The sequence below is a fragment of the Chanos chanos genome, chromosome 10, assembly GCF_902362185.1.
Source record: "Chanos chanos chromosome 10, fChaCha1.1, whole genome shotgun sequence".
Classification (NCBI taxonomy): Eukaryota; Metazoa; Chordata; class Actinopteri; order Gonorynchiformes; family Chanidae; genus Chanos; species Chanos chanos.
The window spans coordinates 762,501-780,611 of NC_044504.1; the positions used below are offsets into that span (position 1 = coordinate 762,501).

General features: G+C 48.9%; 1 protein-coding gene across 2 annotated transcripts in view; it reads left to right on the forward strand.

Moving 5' to 3' along the window:
- The window catches only part of dync1i2a (dynein, cytoplasmic 1, intermediate chain 2a), a 36,680-nt gene that overhangs the window by 11,570 nt on the left and 6,999 nt on the right, over positions 1–18,111 (forward strand). For both annotated transcript variants that reach the window (XM_030785885.1, XM_030785884.1), the window contains 5 exons: positions 8,563–8,649; positions 8,983–9,148; positions 10,189–10,288; positions 12,690–12,815; positions 16,915–17,061. In XM_030785885.1, the coding sequence (XP_030641745.1) occupies positions 8,563–8,649; positions 8,983–9,148; positions 10,189–10,288; positions 12,690–12,815; positions 16,915–17,061 (626 nt within the window). The remainder of the gene's footprint in view (positions 1–8,562; positions 8,650–8,982; positions 9,149–10,188; positions 10,289–12,689; positions 12,816–16,914; positions 17,062–18,111) is intronic.

The window sequence follows — 18,111 nt, forward strand, 5'->3', positions numbered from 1 at the left end:
TTGTGTTTTATATATAAAATGAGGAGTCAGCGTGTGAATGAGGAGTCAGCGTGTGAATGAGGAGTCAGCGTGTGAATGAGGAGTCACGGTGTGAATGAGGAGTCACGGTGTGAATGAGGAGTCAGTGTGTGAATGCGGAGTCAGCGTGTTTGTGGTTATTTGAATGTGTTTTTTTATCATCTGTTTAAGCAAGTCAACAAAGCCTGACTGTGACAAGCATAACCCTTTTTTGCTGATCTTTTCAGACTGTGATGAGGGAGTGTGACTTTTAAAAATGGTTTGATCAGTGGATGGAAATGTAGGAAACAGTACTGGTGTCCAGTTGAACACATTCCCCTGAATAGGACTAACGCCAGGCCTGGCTTGGTCTGTCTGATTTCAGTGTATGGATTCTCTCTAGGTTATTGTAAATGTGTGTTAAACAAGAGTGGTTTCTGCAGAACTGCTCAACACCAGTCCTGTCTCTCTCTTCTGACATTATATAATCATTTCATCAACTCTGGGGCTTCGCTGTTTCCACCCACCCCCCCCCCCCCCAACCATTTGCTGGCATTAGAAAGCTTTTCCTCCCTCACACACAGCGCCTCTCTGCGCATATTTGTTTGGGAGGGTGTGTTTGACTGGCCGTCTGATTGAGCGATTCATCATGTTGTCAGAGGAAGAAGAGGCTCTGCCGTGCTGAAGGTCAGCGGGCGGCGGCACGGCCACGGTGCCACGTGGTGGGCGGGCAGTGTTGCCTACCCCAGGATTACAGACAGGGGTGGATTATCAGCCCTAATTGGCACGGTGGGCGGAACTCCAGTGCCCATCTCTGCATTCCATCAGCACTGCCCAGTGCTGTTTAATGTACCCACTGTCAAAATGCCCAGGGAGAGAGATGGAGAGAGAGAGAGAGAGAGAGAGAGAGAGAGAGCGCGCGTGCGAGTTTGATGCCTCCCTCTGCAGTTTTGTTCAGCTCATTTCGAGAGAGTGTGAGAGAAAGCAACAGAGCAGAGTCAAAGGCAAACCAAAGAGATCTTTGATTTGACTGTGAAGTGAAGGTCATTGTAAAGTGGCGTTGGGGCGGTCGTATTGTTCAGGTTGTAAAGTATGCAGGCCACAGAGAGCGGGAGAGTAGGTGGTGGAGTCCTGGGTGCGCTGCTGTTATCAGGCGGTTTGAGATCTGACACAGACAGAGGGACACACTGTAGACTGAATGACAGTAGTGACGGTGAATAGATTACAGCACTGTCTACAGCACTGTGAGAATACTTGACACTCAGGAGATTGTAAAACATTTTTCTCTCAATTCAGAATTTAATTGAAGTTGATTGTTTTAATCACTTTCCATTCAGGGGAAAGGATATTACTTTTTCTAATCACTGGAGCAGGTCGATGGCCTCTCGTTTGGAGTGGAGCTCTCAAAGCTAAGCCAGGCCCTTTAGCAAGCCCGCTCTTCACAGCCGACGGCTGACGAACTGCAGGCTTTTACAAATGAACGCTTTTGTCCTCACACATTCAGCCGCAGCCTGAATACCTTCTCAGGCTCAAGAGACCTAAGTTTTCTAAGTCCGAGTCTTGAGCTGAGAGCTGTGAGGGATCTGAATGTGGAGGATGAGCCCACAGCTAATGGGTCACACAGAACAAACTCCTGTCATGTCTCTGACTGGGTCCTCACTCAACGCAATGTGTACGTTCCCCTGCTCTGTGACACCATAATGTGCACTGCACCACTGCTCTCTCTCTGTGTGTGTGTGAGTGTCTGTGTGTGTGTGTGTGTGAGAGAGTGTTTGAGAGTGTGTGAGGAGTCTGGGTGCTGACCTGGGGTTTTACAGATGAGCTGGCTCTTATTAAGTCTTTAGGAGTGTAGCTGTGAGACAACTGAACTGTGAGCCTCTCCACTCATTAAGTTCTCACACACACACACACACACACACACACAGTCTCTCTCACACACACACATACACACACACACACATACACTCACACACACGCGCACGCACACTCACACACACACAGTCTCTCACACACACACAGTCTCTCACACACACACACACACACACACACATACACACACACACACACACACACACACAGTCTCTCTCTCTCTCTCACACACACACACACACACACATACACAGTCTCTCACACACACATACACATACACACACACACACACACACACACACACACACACACACACATACACTCACACACACAGTCTCTCACACACACACCCCCATGCACATATACACACAGACACAGTCTCACACACACATACACACACACACAAAGTCTCACACACACACGCACGCACGCACACACACACACACACACACACACTCATATTGTTATTATAGCATCTTATCTCATTTTGCTCTTTACTGCTTAATGGAGATTAAAAACTGCACAGAGTGCTTTAGGCAGTAGCTGTGGAGTGTGATGTATCTCTCCGTACTGAATCAGGCTGACGGGAAGTGGAACACTGCAGGAGGATAACACTAATCATTCTGATTACATTAAAAATGTATTTTGAGTAAATCGGGTAATTCTAGCGTTATAGGACACAGTTTGCTACAGTACGGCAGGACACGCCTTACAGTTCCCTGATGCTGTATTTGTTTAGACAGAGGAGATCTCCACTCATGTGTTTGTGTGAAGAAGTCTCCTTTCTGTTTTAGTAAAGTGGTGCGTTGGTGGATACGGTGCATGTGTCTTTATCCCTGTAAGAGTTGTTAGATACCCAGACATGTGTGCTCTGCTCCCTGAGGCCGGTGCTGGCGTAGGGGGAAGTGTGTGGGGTGTGCGGGGCGTGCGGGGCCTGGAGGTTTGTTTTGTGCTCTGTGTAAATGGGCCAGCGGAAGTCGGTCTTTTCACGTCCACTTGTGCTCTTTTGGCCTAAACAAATGCACCTGCAGAGGGGAGGCACTGCAGCCCCAAACCCATGTAGGCTTTGCATTAATAGATTGTCCTCTGACAAAGACCCAGCGATTACCCCCCCCCCCCCCCCCCCCCCCCCCATCCTCTCTCTCTGCCTCCCTCTCGCCCTTATTCCCAAAAAGCTTTCTTAAGCAATCCAAAAGGCGTAATTGGGCCTGCTCGGAGGCGAGTTGTCTGTGGACAGATCAGCGATGGGGATGAATCGTGTTAAACGTTTCTTTCCCTGGCGCGGCGTGCTGGACGACCTCAGCGGGGGTCGCGGGGATCACTAGCTTTTTTCCAAATGGCCATTTGGGTTGACAGGTGCATTATACCGTTTATTTTCCGATTGTCTGTGGCGTGGTGACGCCTGGCGGGCTGATTGCCACGGGGAGAGGTCCTGACGAGCTTGTGCAGGCTCCTCTGAAAGACAGTGATTACTGTTTTCCTTTTAGCCTGATTGAGACCCTTGAAAGGAAAGATTTTAACCTTCTTCCTTTGCTCCCTGAGAGCGGCTGTGTATTGAAATGGCTTATGTCATCAGACTGGGCTTCTGTAAACTCATCAGAGCGCCACGCAGAGAAATACCAGTCTCTCAGAGGGGGTGTCACAGAGGAATACCAGTCTCTCAGAGGGGGTGTCACAGAGGAATACCAGTATCTCAGAGGGGGTGTCACAGAGGAATACCAGTCTCTCAAAGGGGGTGTCACAGAGGAATACCAGTCTCTCAGAGGGGGTGTCACAGAGAAATACCAGTGTCTCAGAGGGGGTGTCACAGAGGAATACCAGTCTCTCAGAGGGGGTGTCACAGAGGAATACCAGTCTCTCAGAGGGGGTGTCACAGAGGAATACCAGTCTCTCAGAGGGGGTGTCACAGAGGAATACCAGTCTCTCAGAGGGGGTGTCACAGGACTTTATCACTCTGATTATCTCTGCAGAATGGGGGAATTTATGTTACAAAGTGACTGACCGTTAAAAAAAATTTTTAATTACACTCAGGACAACTATATCCGGGGTGGTCAAGCGTAGAGGAGATTCTGGAAAGCTCCACGTCATTGGAAGGGAAAAACTCTTTGATTTATAGTGCTCTGTCAGACCATCACAGTTCTTCCATGACCCCATGTAAGAATGTGTGGCAGCAAGATCTGAGACGTTATGTTAGTGATGTTTGTGATGTTTGTGATGTTAGTGATGACCAGTGATGACCAGTGATGACCAGTGATGTGTTAGTGATGACCAGTGGTGTTAGTGATGACCAGTGATGTTAGTGATGTGTTAGTGATGACCAGTGATGTTAGTGATGACCAGTGATGTTAGTGATGTGTTAGTGATGACCAGTGATTTAGTGATGTTAGTGATATTACTGATGTTAGTGATATTAGTGATGACCAGTGATGTTAGTGATGACCAGTGATGTTAGTGATGACCAGTGAGACACTGTGTGTCAGAAAGTTCTTTAATTCATAGTCCTGTGATAAAATAACTGAACAGAATTACAGATTTGTGCACAGGATGTACCTCACCCCGGTCCATTTAAGTAAGATGTAGTCTAATTCATCTTCTAGATGTCATCGTTGTAAAATATGTACATGGTCATTTATCCGTGTTTTTTGACATGTAAAAAATGAAAACTCTTGTGGAGAGCAGTGCACGACCTGACTGCCGAGGTTTTGGAAATCCTGTTGGATGTTACACCTGTACAGTACCTCTTTGGTACAGAGCTGGACAGGACGCCAGACCCCATATCTGTTAAGAGGATTGGCATAATATCATATGTACATGAAAATGAATAAATAAATAGTTGAATTTTTTTTTTTTTTAAAGTTACTAATTTGCAAGCCAGACATTGATACTTGTGTGTATTCTCATTTAGCCTTTTGGGCATTCGTACACACTCTCCTCTCCTCGCACCCATAGAAATAGAAATATGGGAGAGTCTATTCGCTCACACATCAAAAGGAGGACGCTGATTGGTGGCGTGGCAGGAGGGCTGGTTTGAAAAGCACATGCTTTAGTGTGAGACAGCGTGAGTATGGGCCAGCTGCTGGGAGGCAGGAGCTGGATTCTGTTGTGTATCCTCACGCGGTGAGCGGCTGGGGACGCCCCCCTGCCGGCTGGGTAATTGCACAGGCTCGCTGCCGCTATGGAGGACTTGACTGGGTGTAGTGAGGCAGAAAACATCAGTGCCATCTTCATGCCACCTTGAACAGGACAAGACAATCCAAACAACACCATCTGCTAGTCACCCGCCGGTCAGCTGGCCGGGCCAATGAGAGAGGAGCGGGGCAGCTGCTCTCCGCCCCCTGCCCCCCCCCACCTGGGAGAGAGAGAGAAAATAAAAGCAAGAGAGGTAGAGGTGGAGGGAGAGAGCCTGGTGGAGGGAGAGAGGCTGGTGGAGAGATGGGTGCCCTAACAAGTGCTTTCCCTGTTGAATAGCTGGAGTCTCATTAAGGCAGTGTGTGGGGGAGGGGGGCAGACTCCTGCGGTGCCCCCACCCCCCCCTGCACAAATGACAACCTTTACCCAGGGCCTTTCACACAGCTGACATTGTGCAGACAATCCAAACGGCCAGGAGGCACAGAGACACGTTCCCACAGGCCTGGTACTGCTCTGTCTGTGTGAATGCACAGAGAAACACAGAGACACTCTGTTCCCACAGGCCTGGTACTGCTCTGTCTGTGTGAATGCACAGAGAAACACAGAGACACGTTCCCACAGGCCTGGTACTGCTCTGTCTGTGTGAATGCACAGAGAAACACAGAGACACGTTCCCACAGGCCTGGTACTGCTCTGTCTGTGTGAATGCACAGAGAAACACAGAGACACTCTGTTCCCACAGGCCTGGTACTGCTCTGTCTGTGAGAATGCACAGAGAAACACAGAGACACTCTGTTCCCACAGGCCTGGTACTGCTCTGTCTGTGTGAATGCACAGAGAAACACAGAGACACTCTGTTCCCACAGGCCTGGTACTGCTCTGTCTGTGTGAATGCACAGAGAAACACAGAGACACTCTGTTCCCACAGGCTTGGTACTGCTCTGTCTGTGTGAATGCACAGAGAAACACAGAGACACGTTCCCACAGGCCTGGTACTGCTCTGTCTGTGAGAATGCACAGAGAAACACAGAGACACGTTCCCACAGGCCTGGTACTGCTCTGTCTGTGTGAATGCACAGAGAAACACAGAGACACGTTCCCACAGGCCTGGTACTGCTCTGTCTGTGAGAATGCACAGAGAAACACAGAGACACTCTGTTCCCCCAGGCCTGGTACTGCTCTGTCTGTGTGAATGCACAGAGAAACACAGAGACACTCTGTTCCCACAGGCCTGGTACTGCTCTGTCTGTGTGAATGCACAGAGAAACACAGAGACACTCTGTTCCCACAGGCTTGGTACTGCTCTGTCTGTGTGAATGCACAGAGAAACACAGAGACACGTTCCCACAGGCCTGGTACTGCTCTGTCTGTGAGAATGCACAGAGAAACACAGAGACACTCTGTTCCCACAGGCCTGGTACTGCTCTGTCTGTGTGAATGCACAGAGAAACACAGAGACACGTTCCCACAGGCCTGGTACTGCTCTGTCTGTGTGAATGCACAGAGAAACACAGAGACACTCTGTTCCCACAGGCCTGGTACTGCTCTGTCTGTGTGAATGCACAGAGAAACACAGAGACACTCTGTTCCCACAGGCCTGGTACTGCTCTGTCTGTGTGAATGCACAGAGAAACACAGAGACACTCTGTTCCCACAGGCCTGGTACTGCTCTATCTGTGTGAATGCACAGAGAAACACAGAGACACTCTGTTCCCACAGGCCTGGTACTGCTCTATCTGTGTGAATGCACAGAGAAACACAGAGACACTCTGTTCCCACAGGCCTGGTACTGCTCTGTCCGTGTGAATGCACAGAGAAACACAGAGACACTCTGTTCCCACAGGCTTGGTTCTGCTCTGTCTGTGTGAATGCACAGAGAAACACAGAGACACTCTGATCCCACAGGCTTGGTACTGCTCTGTCTGTGTGAATGCACAGAGAAACACAGAGACACTCTGTTCCCACAGGCTTGGTACTGCTCTGTCCGTGTGAATGCACAGAGAAACACAGAGACACTCTGTTCCCACAGGCTTGGTACTGCTCTGTCCGTGTGAATGCACAGAGAAACACAGAGACACTCTGTTCCCACAGGCCTGGTACTGCTCTGTCTGTGTGAATGCACAGAGAAACACAGAGACACTCTGTTCCCACAGGCCTGGTACTGCTCTATCTGTGTGAATGCACAGAGAAACACAGAGACACTCTGTTCCCACAGGCCTGGTACTGCTCTATCTGTGTGAATGCACAGAGAAACACAGAGACACTCTGTTCCCACAGGCCTGGTACTGCTCTGTCCGTGTGAATGCACAGAGAAACACAGAGACACTCTGTTCCCACAGGCTTGGTTCTGCTCTGTCTGTGTGAATGCACAGAGAAACACAGAGACACTCTGATCCCACAGGCTTGGTACTGCTCTGTCTGTGTGAATGCACAGAGAAACACAGAGACACTCTGATCCCACAGGCTTGGTACTGCTCTGTCCGTGTGAATGCACAGAGAAACACAGAGACACTCTGTTCCCACAGGCTTGGTACTGCTCTGTCTGTGTGAATGCACAGAGAAACACAGAGACACTCTGTTCCCACAGGCCTGGTACTGCTCTGTCTGTGTGAATGCACAGAGAGGGGTCAAAGCGGACACCACGTAGCCAGTGCCATGTGATCGCACACACTTCTGCGATGGGTCAATGAATTGTACTTAGGACTTAAATTTAACCTTCATTTCCTCTCAGGTGTTAGTGTTGAAGTTAACAGTTAAGTCAGACAAAAGTGTGTAAGAATGTTGGGAGGTAACCTGTTGGTCATACTGAAGAGCAAACCGTGGACTGAGTCAGGTTTGTCCATAGCCACAGACTGTACCAGATGACTCAGGTTTGTCCATAGCCACAGACTGCACCAGATGAGTCAGGTTTGTCCATAGCCACAGACTGTACGAGAGGAGTCAGGTTTGTCCATTCATCATGTCTGAGGGCGTGAAACGACTGTTGGTGTTGATGTGTTGTACTGCAACATCATAGTGAAGAATTTGCGATTTAAAATCCTTTATTTTCAGGTTATTCTCTTTTTCCTGTCTTTTAGAGCTTTATCCTGATGTATACTTAAAGCTCTGGACATGGTCCTGTAGAACTGACCACCTGTTCTCTCTCCGTCTGTCATTCCCGCTCTACTCTCTCTGTCTAATCTAGACCTGCACAACAGCCTCCACACTTCACCTTCTCACCACTCATATTCCCCCTCCTAAGGAATTACTCCTCAAGTTCAGTAGAGTTGGAAGTGTTTTTAAAATGTGGGAATGTTCATGACTTTTATTTAGTGAGTGAATCGTCATTCTCAGGAACTGTGAGCGTCTGGCCGTGATGTCTTTCTGTAAGAGACTTTATAAATGGGCACCTTTAATCTCCAGTATTACTCAGTTTTACTCCGTTCTCTGGTGTTTTTGTGTGTGTGTGTGTGTGTGTGAGAGGTTTTACATGTAATGCATTTTTCTTTTTCCCTGAAAATCTTTCTTCGTGATGAAACTTGTGAGCGTTGTGAGGTGTAGTTTTGACCGGTAAGTGGTCTGTTACAGAGGATGAAGAAGAGGAGGAGGTCGTTCCAGCACAGCCTGTGGTGGAGGTGGAGAGAGAAAAACCAGTCCAGGAGGAGCAAGAGGAAGGTGGGTTTTCACTGGCGTCTCACAGACAAAAGGTTGGCATTAAGCCTCTCTGACACACAGCCTGGCATGCCACTGGTGCCCATATAGCCGAATGCTGGCCATGGTCTGGTTTTACTCATAAAGACTTCATGTTCGTCATCAGATCTCATTGGTAACGTGATCGCTCTCTTTACTGCGCGCGTGTACGTGTGTGTGCGTGTGTGCGTGTGTGCGTGTGCGTGTGCGTGTGCGTGTGTGTGTGTGTGCGTGTGTGTGTGTGTTTATGTGTATGTGTGTGTGTGCGTGTGTGTGTGCGTGTGTGTGTGTGTGTGTGTGCGCGCGCCCTTGTTTCAGCAGCTCCGCCCCATGAGCTGACAGAGGAGGAGAAGCTCCAGATTCTTCACTCTGAGGAGTTTATGGATTTCTTTGACCACAGCACTCGCATCATGGAGCGTGCTCTGTCTGAGCACGTGGACGTCTTCTTCGACTACAGCGGCCGGGATCTGGAGGAGAAGGAGGGGTACAGAGCACTCTTCACACACACACACACACATAAACATACATACACACACACACACACACACACACACACACACACACATAAACACACACACATACACATAAACACACACACACACATACACACGCACACACGCACACACACACACACACACATACACATAAACACGCACATACACACACACACACGCACGCACACACACACACACACACACACACACACACACACACATAAACACACACACATACACACACACACGCACACACACACACACACACACGCGCGCGCACACACACACACACACACACACACATACACATAAACACACACACACACACACATACACACTCACACACACACGCACACACACATACGCGCACACACACACACACATACACACGCACACCCACACGCACATGCACACGCACACACACACGCGCGTACACACACACGCGCGTACACACACACGCGCGTACACACACACGCGCGTACACACACACACATAAACACACATATACACACACGCACACACATACACACACACACGCACACGATCACGCACACGCGCACACACACACAGACACACACACACACACGCACACACACACATACACACACACATAAACACACACATACACATAAACACACACACACACATACACACTCACACACACACACATAAACACACACACATACACATAAACACACACACACACACGAACACACACATACGCACACACACATACACACACATACGCGCACACACATACACGCACACGAACACACACACACACACACACACACACACACACACACAGTCTCTCACACACACATACACACACACACACACACTAACACACTCACACATATACATTAACACACTAGTGGAGAAAGCCATATAATAGAATTTAAAGGACAGAGTTATGCTGTTATAGGAAATATGGTTATGAGTGGAGTCCTGCCTGCAGACGTGGATAGACCAGGAGTGATTTTTGAATTGTGACAGAGTGTTTGTGTTCTCTGGTTTTACAATTTAACAGGGAGGTCCAGGCTGGGGCCAAGCTGTCTCTGAACAGGCAGTTTACTGACGAGCGCTGGTCAAAGCACCGTGTGGTTACCTGTCTGGACTGGTCTCCACAGGTACGTGAGCCCACCCAGCTGCCACCTCCCAAGACAAACCGTTACACATGCTCTCTCTGCTCCCCCTGACCCAAGACAACCGTTACACATGCTCTCTCTGCTCCCCCTGACGCTAAACAATAACTGCCCTTCTCATAGACATTGCCCTCAGTTTTTGCAAGTTTTCTCAGGTCTACCTTCAAATGATTGAAAATTCTTGTTAGGCTTTTGCTAAGTGTTTGGAGAAGGGGTTTTATTTTTGAGTGACTGGTTCAGTGTGTGTGATATCATTGGACCTCTAGTTCACTGTCACAAACCACAGAACCCACTGTCCAATATTATGCAGCTGAATAATGTCAGTAAAAAAAAAAAAACTTTTTTATTTCAACACTGAAGTCCTCTCTGGCCATGAACTTCACAGCAAGTGTACAGAAAAAATATTATCTTACAAAATATCTAGTGTCAATAAAATATTGAGGTAACACCTAAGTTTATCTAACAGAATATCTGGCGTAATATTTCAGTGCACGTCAGATATGTGATAAATGTGGATGAGGACCTGAGGCAAAGTCCAGACACTTTCCAACTTCAAAGTTTTTTATATCCATACTGCTCTAGATTCCACACAGAGTTTCTTATATCCATACTGCTCTAGATTCCACACAGAGTTTCTTATATCCATACTGGTCTAGATTCCTCACAGAGTTTCTTATATCCATACTGGTCTAGATTCCTCACAGAGTTTCTTATATCCATACTGCTCTAGATTCCACACAGAGTTTCTTACATCCATACTGCTCTAGATTCCACACAGTGTAAACTGAACTGGTGTAACTTCAGTACTAAACAGCACATTTAAGGATCTGCTGAACTGTAAATAATTTAGAGCTTTATAACAAAATTTAAAACATTTCACACTCTGTTGGACAGGGCAACTCCCAGAGACTGAAGACTGACATTAGTACCTGTCGCAGGGCATTGTGCCGTTGTTCATTTAAGGGAACATCAAAGGAATCTGTCTGTCTGTCTATCTGTCTGTCTTTCTACCCATTTCTGTTCACTGTCCTCTCATCTCTCTCTCTCTCTCTCTGAAGGGAAAAAACATTTTTTGCTTTATTTGACAGCTCAGATGACAGTGAGGCTCTCTGTCAGTCTGTCCCTTAAGAGCACTATAGAAGATCCATCACTGATTTGATGCCTAGCTTTCATTCTCATAAAGTATTTCATAAACCTGTAAAGAGAAGTTACGTGAACGGGCTGAGTGTTGCTCTGGTTTTAGCCCTGAGAGTGAGCACAGACACACGCATACACACACACGTTCGTGTACATAACTGGCTGTTTCCAGTCACGAGCATTAACTAATCAGAGCATAAATAGGTCAGGGTGTCTACCAGTCTAAAGTAGCCTATGACTTTGAGACTAGAGTAAGTCTAATCCTTTCCTGTGTTACCTTTGTATGTGTGTGGGTGTGTATATGTATAAATATATATATAAATATACATATATATAAATCTGCCAATGACTTGAATGAAAAAATGTACTGGCTTTAAACATTTTTCAACTGGCCGTAGAACCGCACAAGACAGGATCAGGCAGTGCAGAGAGGACACTGGAGGTGTGATTCACACGCTGAATTCAGTGTCAGTCTGTGATGTGTGACAGCTGTCATAAAATATAAAGCTTATTCAGTTTATTCAGTGGTATTCAGATGGTTAAAGTTTATTCAGTTCTCAGTCATTCTAAAATTCTCATCGCTCATCCGTGTGGAGGTCTGACTAGAGCACCAAGTCCAGTCAGACTCTGGCTACATCATATACACTAACTTAGCACATATGCAAACACTTAATCTAATTCATAGAGTCTGAAGCTTTGGCTTCCCTCAGCATGTCAATCACATGTTACTGTGTGTGTCACCCAGGTGAAATCCACCCTCACTGCTTCCTTTATATCACTGTAATGGCTTTTGGCACTGGCTGGGCACCTCATGACTGTTCACGGCACAGCTGGCCCAGGATGTGGCCTGTCTCCCAGCGCTAAACTGTGTTTGCTCATGGTAAAGTTCAGACTTGGCATTAGAAGAGGGAGCAGCAGAGGTTAATGGGGTGTTTATAAGTGGTGAACGTTTGAGGGGAAGTTTTCCCTGCCCTGTCACATCTCCCTGTGTATCCACAGTCCCCCTAAGACACAGTGATGACATCACGTTTGAGATTTAACATCTGATGGTCGGTTTAAACACAGCTCTCTGGCTGTCTGGGCCTGCTGGCACTGCTGCTGGGAAAACCTGCCCTGTTCTAAATCTTGTGGGACATGAGCTGCTGACACAGGGTGCCTGGCATTGGGCAGAGGGAGGGCTGGGTCCCGGGGCCCGGGGCCGTGTCTGTTTCCTTTGACTGTACGTTTAGGCTCATGTGTCTGTCAACAGTACCCTGAGCTGCTGGTGGCCTCTTACAACAACAACGAGCATGCCCCCCACGAGCCTGACGGCGTGGCCCTGGTCTGGAACATGAAATATAAGAAGACCACGCCGGAGTACGTCTTTCACTGTCAGGTAGGACACACGCACGCGCACAGACCCGGCTCCAGGTATGTCTCATTATTCTCCTAGTATTGTCCCTATGTGTCCTCTCCCTACAGTAATCCAAGCTGTCTCTCTTTGTCCTCTCTTACCTCAGTGAACCCCTCTTCCCACTGTGATTTCAGTCATCACTCATTCACCTCACCTACACTCGTTCACTCTCTGTCACACACACACTCACACACACACACACTCACTCACGCACATGCTCACACATACACACACTGTGATTTCAATCACCATTCACCTCACCTACGCTCGTTCACTCTCTGTCACATACACACTCACACACACACTCACGGAATTCCCAAACGTTGACATGCAGTCTGTGTGTGTGTGATGAAAACGGCTGCGGATGGTGCAGTCTGTGTGTGTGTGATGAAAACGGCTGCGGATGGTGCAGTCTGTGTGTGTGTGATGAAAACGGCTGCGGATGGTGCAGTCTGTGTGTGTGTGATGAAAACGGCTGCGGATGGTGCAGTCTGTGTGTGTGATGAAAACGGCTGCGGATGGTGCAGTCTGTGTGTGTGTGATGAAAACGGCTGCGGATGGTGCAGTCTGTGTGTGTGATGAAAACGGCTGCGGATGGTGCAGTCTGTGTGTGTGATGAAAACGGCTGTGGATGGTGCAGTCTGTGTGTGTGTGATGAAAACGGCTGCGGATGGTGCAGTCTGTGTGTGTGATGAAAACGGCTGCGGATGGTGCAGTCTGTGTGTGTGTGATGAAAACGGCTGCGGATGGTGCAGTCTGTGTGTGTGTGATGAAAACGGCTGTGGATGGTGCAGTCTGTGTGTGTGTGATGAAAACGGCTGTGGATGGTGCAGTCTGTGTGTGTGATGAAAACGGCTGCGGATGGTGCAGTCTGTGTGTGTGTGATGAAAACGGCTGCGGATGGTGCAGTCTGTGTGTGTGTGATGAAAACGGCTGTGGATGGTGCAGTCTGTGTGTGTGATGAAAACGGCTGCGGATGGTGCAGTCTGTGTGTGTGTGATGAAAACGGCTGCGGATGGTGCAGTCTGTGTGTGTGTGATGAAAACGGCTGTGGATGGTGCAGTCTGTGTGTGTGTGATGAAAACGGCTGTGGATGGTGCAGTCTGTGTGTGTGTGATGGTCCCTTTGTCTCAGTGAGGAAGCATTATGGAGTCACTTCCTCTCTGCATGAGTTAACACTCAGCCTGCCCAGGGGTGGCCTTCTCTGGATGGGCTGAGTAAAACCACATGTCCTCCCTCTAGAGAAGACACACACTCACACGCATACACACACACACACACACACACACACACACACACACACACACACACACATATATACACCACATGCATACACACACAGGTATGCATACACACTATGCACACACACCCACACACCGACACTCACATACACACACACACACACAAAGTCATTTTTCTCCCTGCTTTCAAACTCAGACAGAGGGAAATGAGATTTTCTTTCCTCTGAGTGTCAGAGTGTGGAAAAATCACACAGCTGAATGAAGTTCAGTGTGTGATTTAGATGGTGAAGGATTGCTGTGAGAGGCAGAAACTGGGCGGCAGAGAGCGAAGGGGGGTGGGGGTGAAACATGTTGGACGTTAGCATGAATAATTGGAACAGATTCGTGTTTAACACATCTTGTGCTGGAGCTGTTAGCGAGATCAGACTGAGGCGTAATTGGTCCAGAATGAGTCATGGAAAACAGAGAATTGTTAAGGCCCAAATAAAAATAAGCAACATGCCCCAGCCTGTGCAGGAATAATGGTGTGTTACTGTCACTGGAGAGCATTGTGTATTATTCTTAGCAGGTTAGAAACAGAGCTGTTGGCAGTGGCTTCAGATTGGATTTGAGAAAAGTATCCATTATCAGAGACTTGTTCCCATTCACACACAGTGACACTCAAACCTGTTCATATTCACACACAATGACACTCAGACCTGTTCCCATTCACACACAGTGACAGTCAAACCTGTTCATATTCACACACAGTGACACTCAGACCTGTTCCCATTCACACACAGTGACACTCAAACCTGTTCCCATTCACACACAGTGACACTCAAACCCGTTCCCATTCACACACAGTGACACTCAGACCTGTTCCCATTCACACACAGTGACACTCAGACCTGTTCCCATTCACACACAGTGACACTCAGACCTGTTCCCATTCACACACAGTGACACTCAAACCTGTTCCCATTCACACACAGTGACACTCAGACCTGTTCATATTCACACACAGTGACACTCAGACCTGTTCCCATTCACACACAGTGACACTCAAACCTGTTCATAGTCACACACAGTGACACTCAGACCTGTTCATATTCACACACAGTGACACTCAAACCTGTTCCCATTCACACACAGTGACACTCAGACCTGTTCCCATTCACACACAGTGACACTCAGACCTGTTCCCATTCACACACAGTGACACTCAGACCTGTTCCCATTCACACACAGTGACACTCAGACCTGTTCCCATTCACACACAGTGACACTCAGACCTGTTCCCATTCACACACAGTGACACTCAGACCTGTTCCCATTCACACACAGTGACACTCAGACCTGTTCATATTCACACACAGTGACAGTCAGACCTGTTCCCATTCACACACAGTGACACTCAGACCTGTTCCCATTCACACACAGTGACACTCAGACCTGTTCCCATTCACACACAGTGACACTCAGACCTGTTCCCATTCACACACAGTGACACTCAGACCTGTTCCCATTCACACACAGTGACACTCAGACCTGTTCCCATTCACACACAGTGACACTCAAACCCGTTCCCATTCACACACAGTGACACTCAGACCTGTTCCCATTCACACACAGTGACACTCAGACCTGTTCCCATTCACACACAGTGACACTCAGACCTGTTCCCATTCACACACAGTGACACTCAAACCTGTTCCCATTCACACACAGTGACAGTCAGACCTGTTCATATTCACACACAGTGACACTCAGACCTGTTCCCATTCACACACAGTGACACTCAAACCTGTTCATAGTCACACACAGTGACACTCAGACCTGTTCATATTCACACACAGTGACACTCAAACCTGTTCCCATTCACACACAGTGACACTCAGACCTGTTCCCATTCACACACAGTGACACTCAGACCTGTTCCCATTCACACACAGTGACACTCAGACCTGTTCCCATTCACACACAGTGACACTCAGACCTGTTCCCATTCACACACAGTGACACTCAGACCTGTTCCCATTCACACACAGTGACACTCAGACCTGTTCCCATTCACACACAGTGACACTCAGACCTGTTCATATTCACACACAGTGACAGTCAGACCTGTTCCCATTCACACACAGTGACACTCAGACCTGTTCCCATTCACACACAGTGACACTCAGACCTGTTCCCATTCACACACAGTGACACTCAGACCTGTTCCCATTCACACACAGTGACACTCAAACCTGTTCCCATTCACACACAGTGACACTCAGACCTGTTCCCATTCACACACAGTGACACTCAGACCTGTTCCCATTCACACACAGTGACACTCAGACCTGTTCCCATTCACACACAGTGACACTCAAACCTGTTCCCATTCACACACAGTGACACTCAGACCTGTTCCCATTCACACACAGTGACACTCAGACCTGTTCCCATTCACACACAGTGACACTCAGACCTGTTCCCATTCACACACAGTGACAGTCAGACCTGTTCATATTCACACACAGTGACACTCAGACCTGTTCCCATTCACACACAGTGACACTCAAACCTGTTCCCATTCACACACAGTGACACTCAGACCTGTTCCCATTCACACACAGTGACACTCAGACCTGTTCCCATTCACACACAGTGACACTCAGACCTGTTCCCATTCACACACAGTGACACTCAGACCTGTTCCCATTCACACACAGTGCTGTTCAGATATGTGGGACGCAGCCACACACCAGCCACCAACATCAAAATTTTGTCTGTCTGTCTCCCCATCTATGTCCATCTGTGTGACTATATCTCTCTCTGTCTTTCTGTTTCTCTCTCTCTCGGTCTCTTAGTCTGCAGTGATGTCAGCAGCGTTTGCCAAGTTCCACCCTAACCTGGTGGTGGGGGGTACGTACTCAGGGCAGATCGTCCTGTGGGATAACCGTAGCAATAAGAGGACCCCCGTCCAGAGGACTCCCCTGTCAGCAGCAGCTCACACGGTAGGCCCCGCCCTGTGGCCCCTTTCATTAACACTCTCACACGGTAGGCCCCGCCCTGTGGCCCCTTTCATTAACACTCTCACACGGTAGGCCCCGCCCTGTGGCCCCTTTCATTAACACTCTCACACGGTAGGCCCCGCCCTGTGGTCCCTTTCATTAACACTCTCACACGGTAGGCCCCGCCCTGTGGCCCCTTTCATTAACACTCTCACACGGTAGGTCCCAGCCCTGTGGCCCCTTTCATTAACACTCTCACACGGTAGGCCCCGCCCGTGGCCCCTTTCATTAACACTCTCACACGGTAGGCCCCGCCCTGTGGCCCCTTTCATTAACACTCTCACACGATAGGCCCCGCCCTGTGGCCCCTTTCATTAACACTCTCACACGGTAGGCCCCGCCCGTGGCCCCTTTCATTAACACTCTCACACGATAGGCCCCGCCCTGTGGCCCCTTTCATTAACACTCTCACACGGTAGGCCCCGCCCTGTGGCCCCTTTCATTAACACTCTCACACGGTAGGCCCCGCCCTGTGGCCCCTTTCATTAACACTCTCACACGGTAGGCCCCGCCCTGTGGCCCCATTATTAACACTCTCACACGGTAGGCCCCGCCCTGTGGCCCCTCGCATTAACACTCTCACATGGTAGGCCCCGCCCTGTGGCCCCTTTCATCAACACTCTCACACGGTAGGCCCCGCCCTGTGGCCCCTCGCATTAACACTCTCACACGGTAGGCCCCGCCCTGTGGCCCCATTATTAACACTCTCACACGGTAGGCCCCGCCCTGTGGCCCCTCGCATTAACACTCTCACACGGTAGGCCCCGCCCTGTGGCCCCATTATTAACACTCTCACACGGTAGGCCCCGCCCTGTGGCCCCTCGCATTAACACTCTCACACGGTAGGCCCCGCCCTGTGGCCCCTTTCATCAACACTCTCACACGGTAGGCCCCGCCCTGTGGCCCCTCGCATTAACACTCTCACACGGTAGGCCCCGCCCTGTGGCCCCATTATTAACACTCTCACACGGTAGGCCCCGCCCTGTGGCCCCT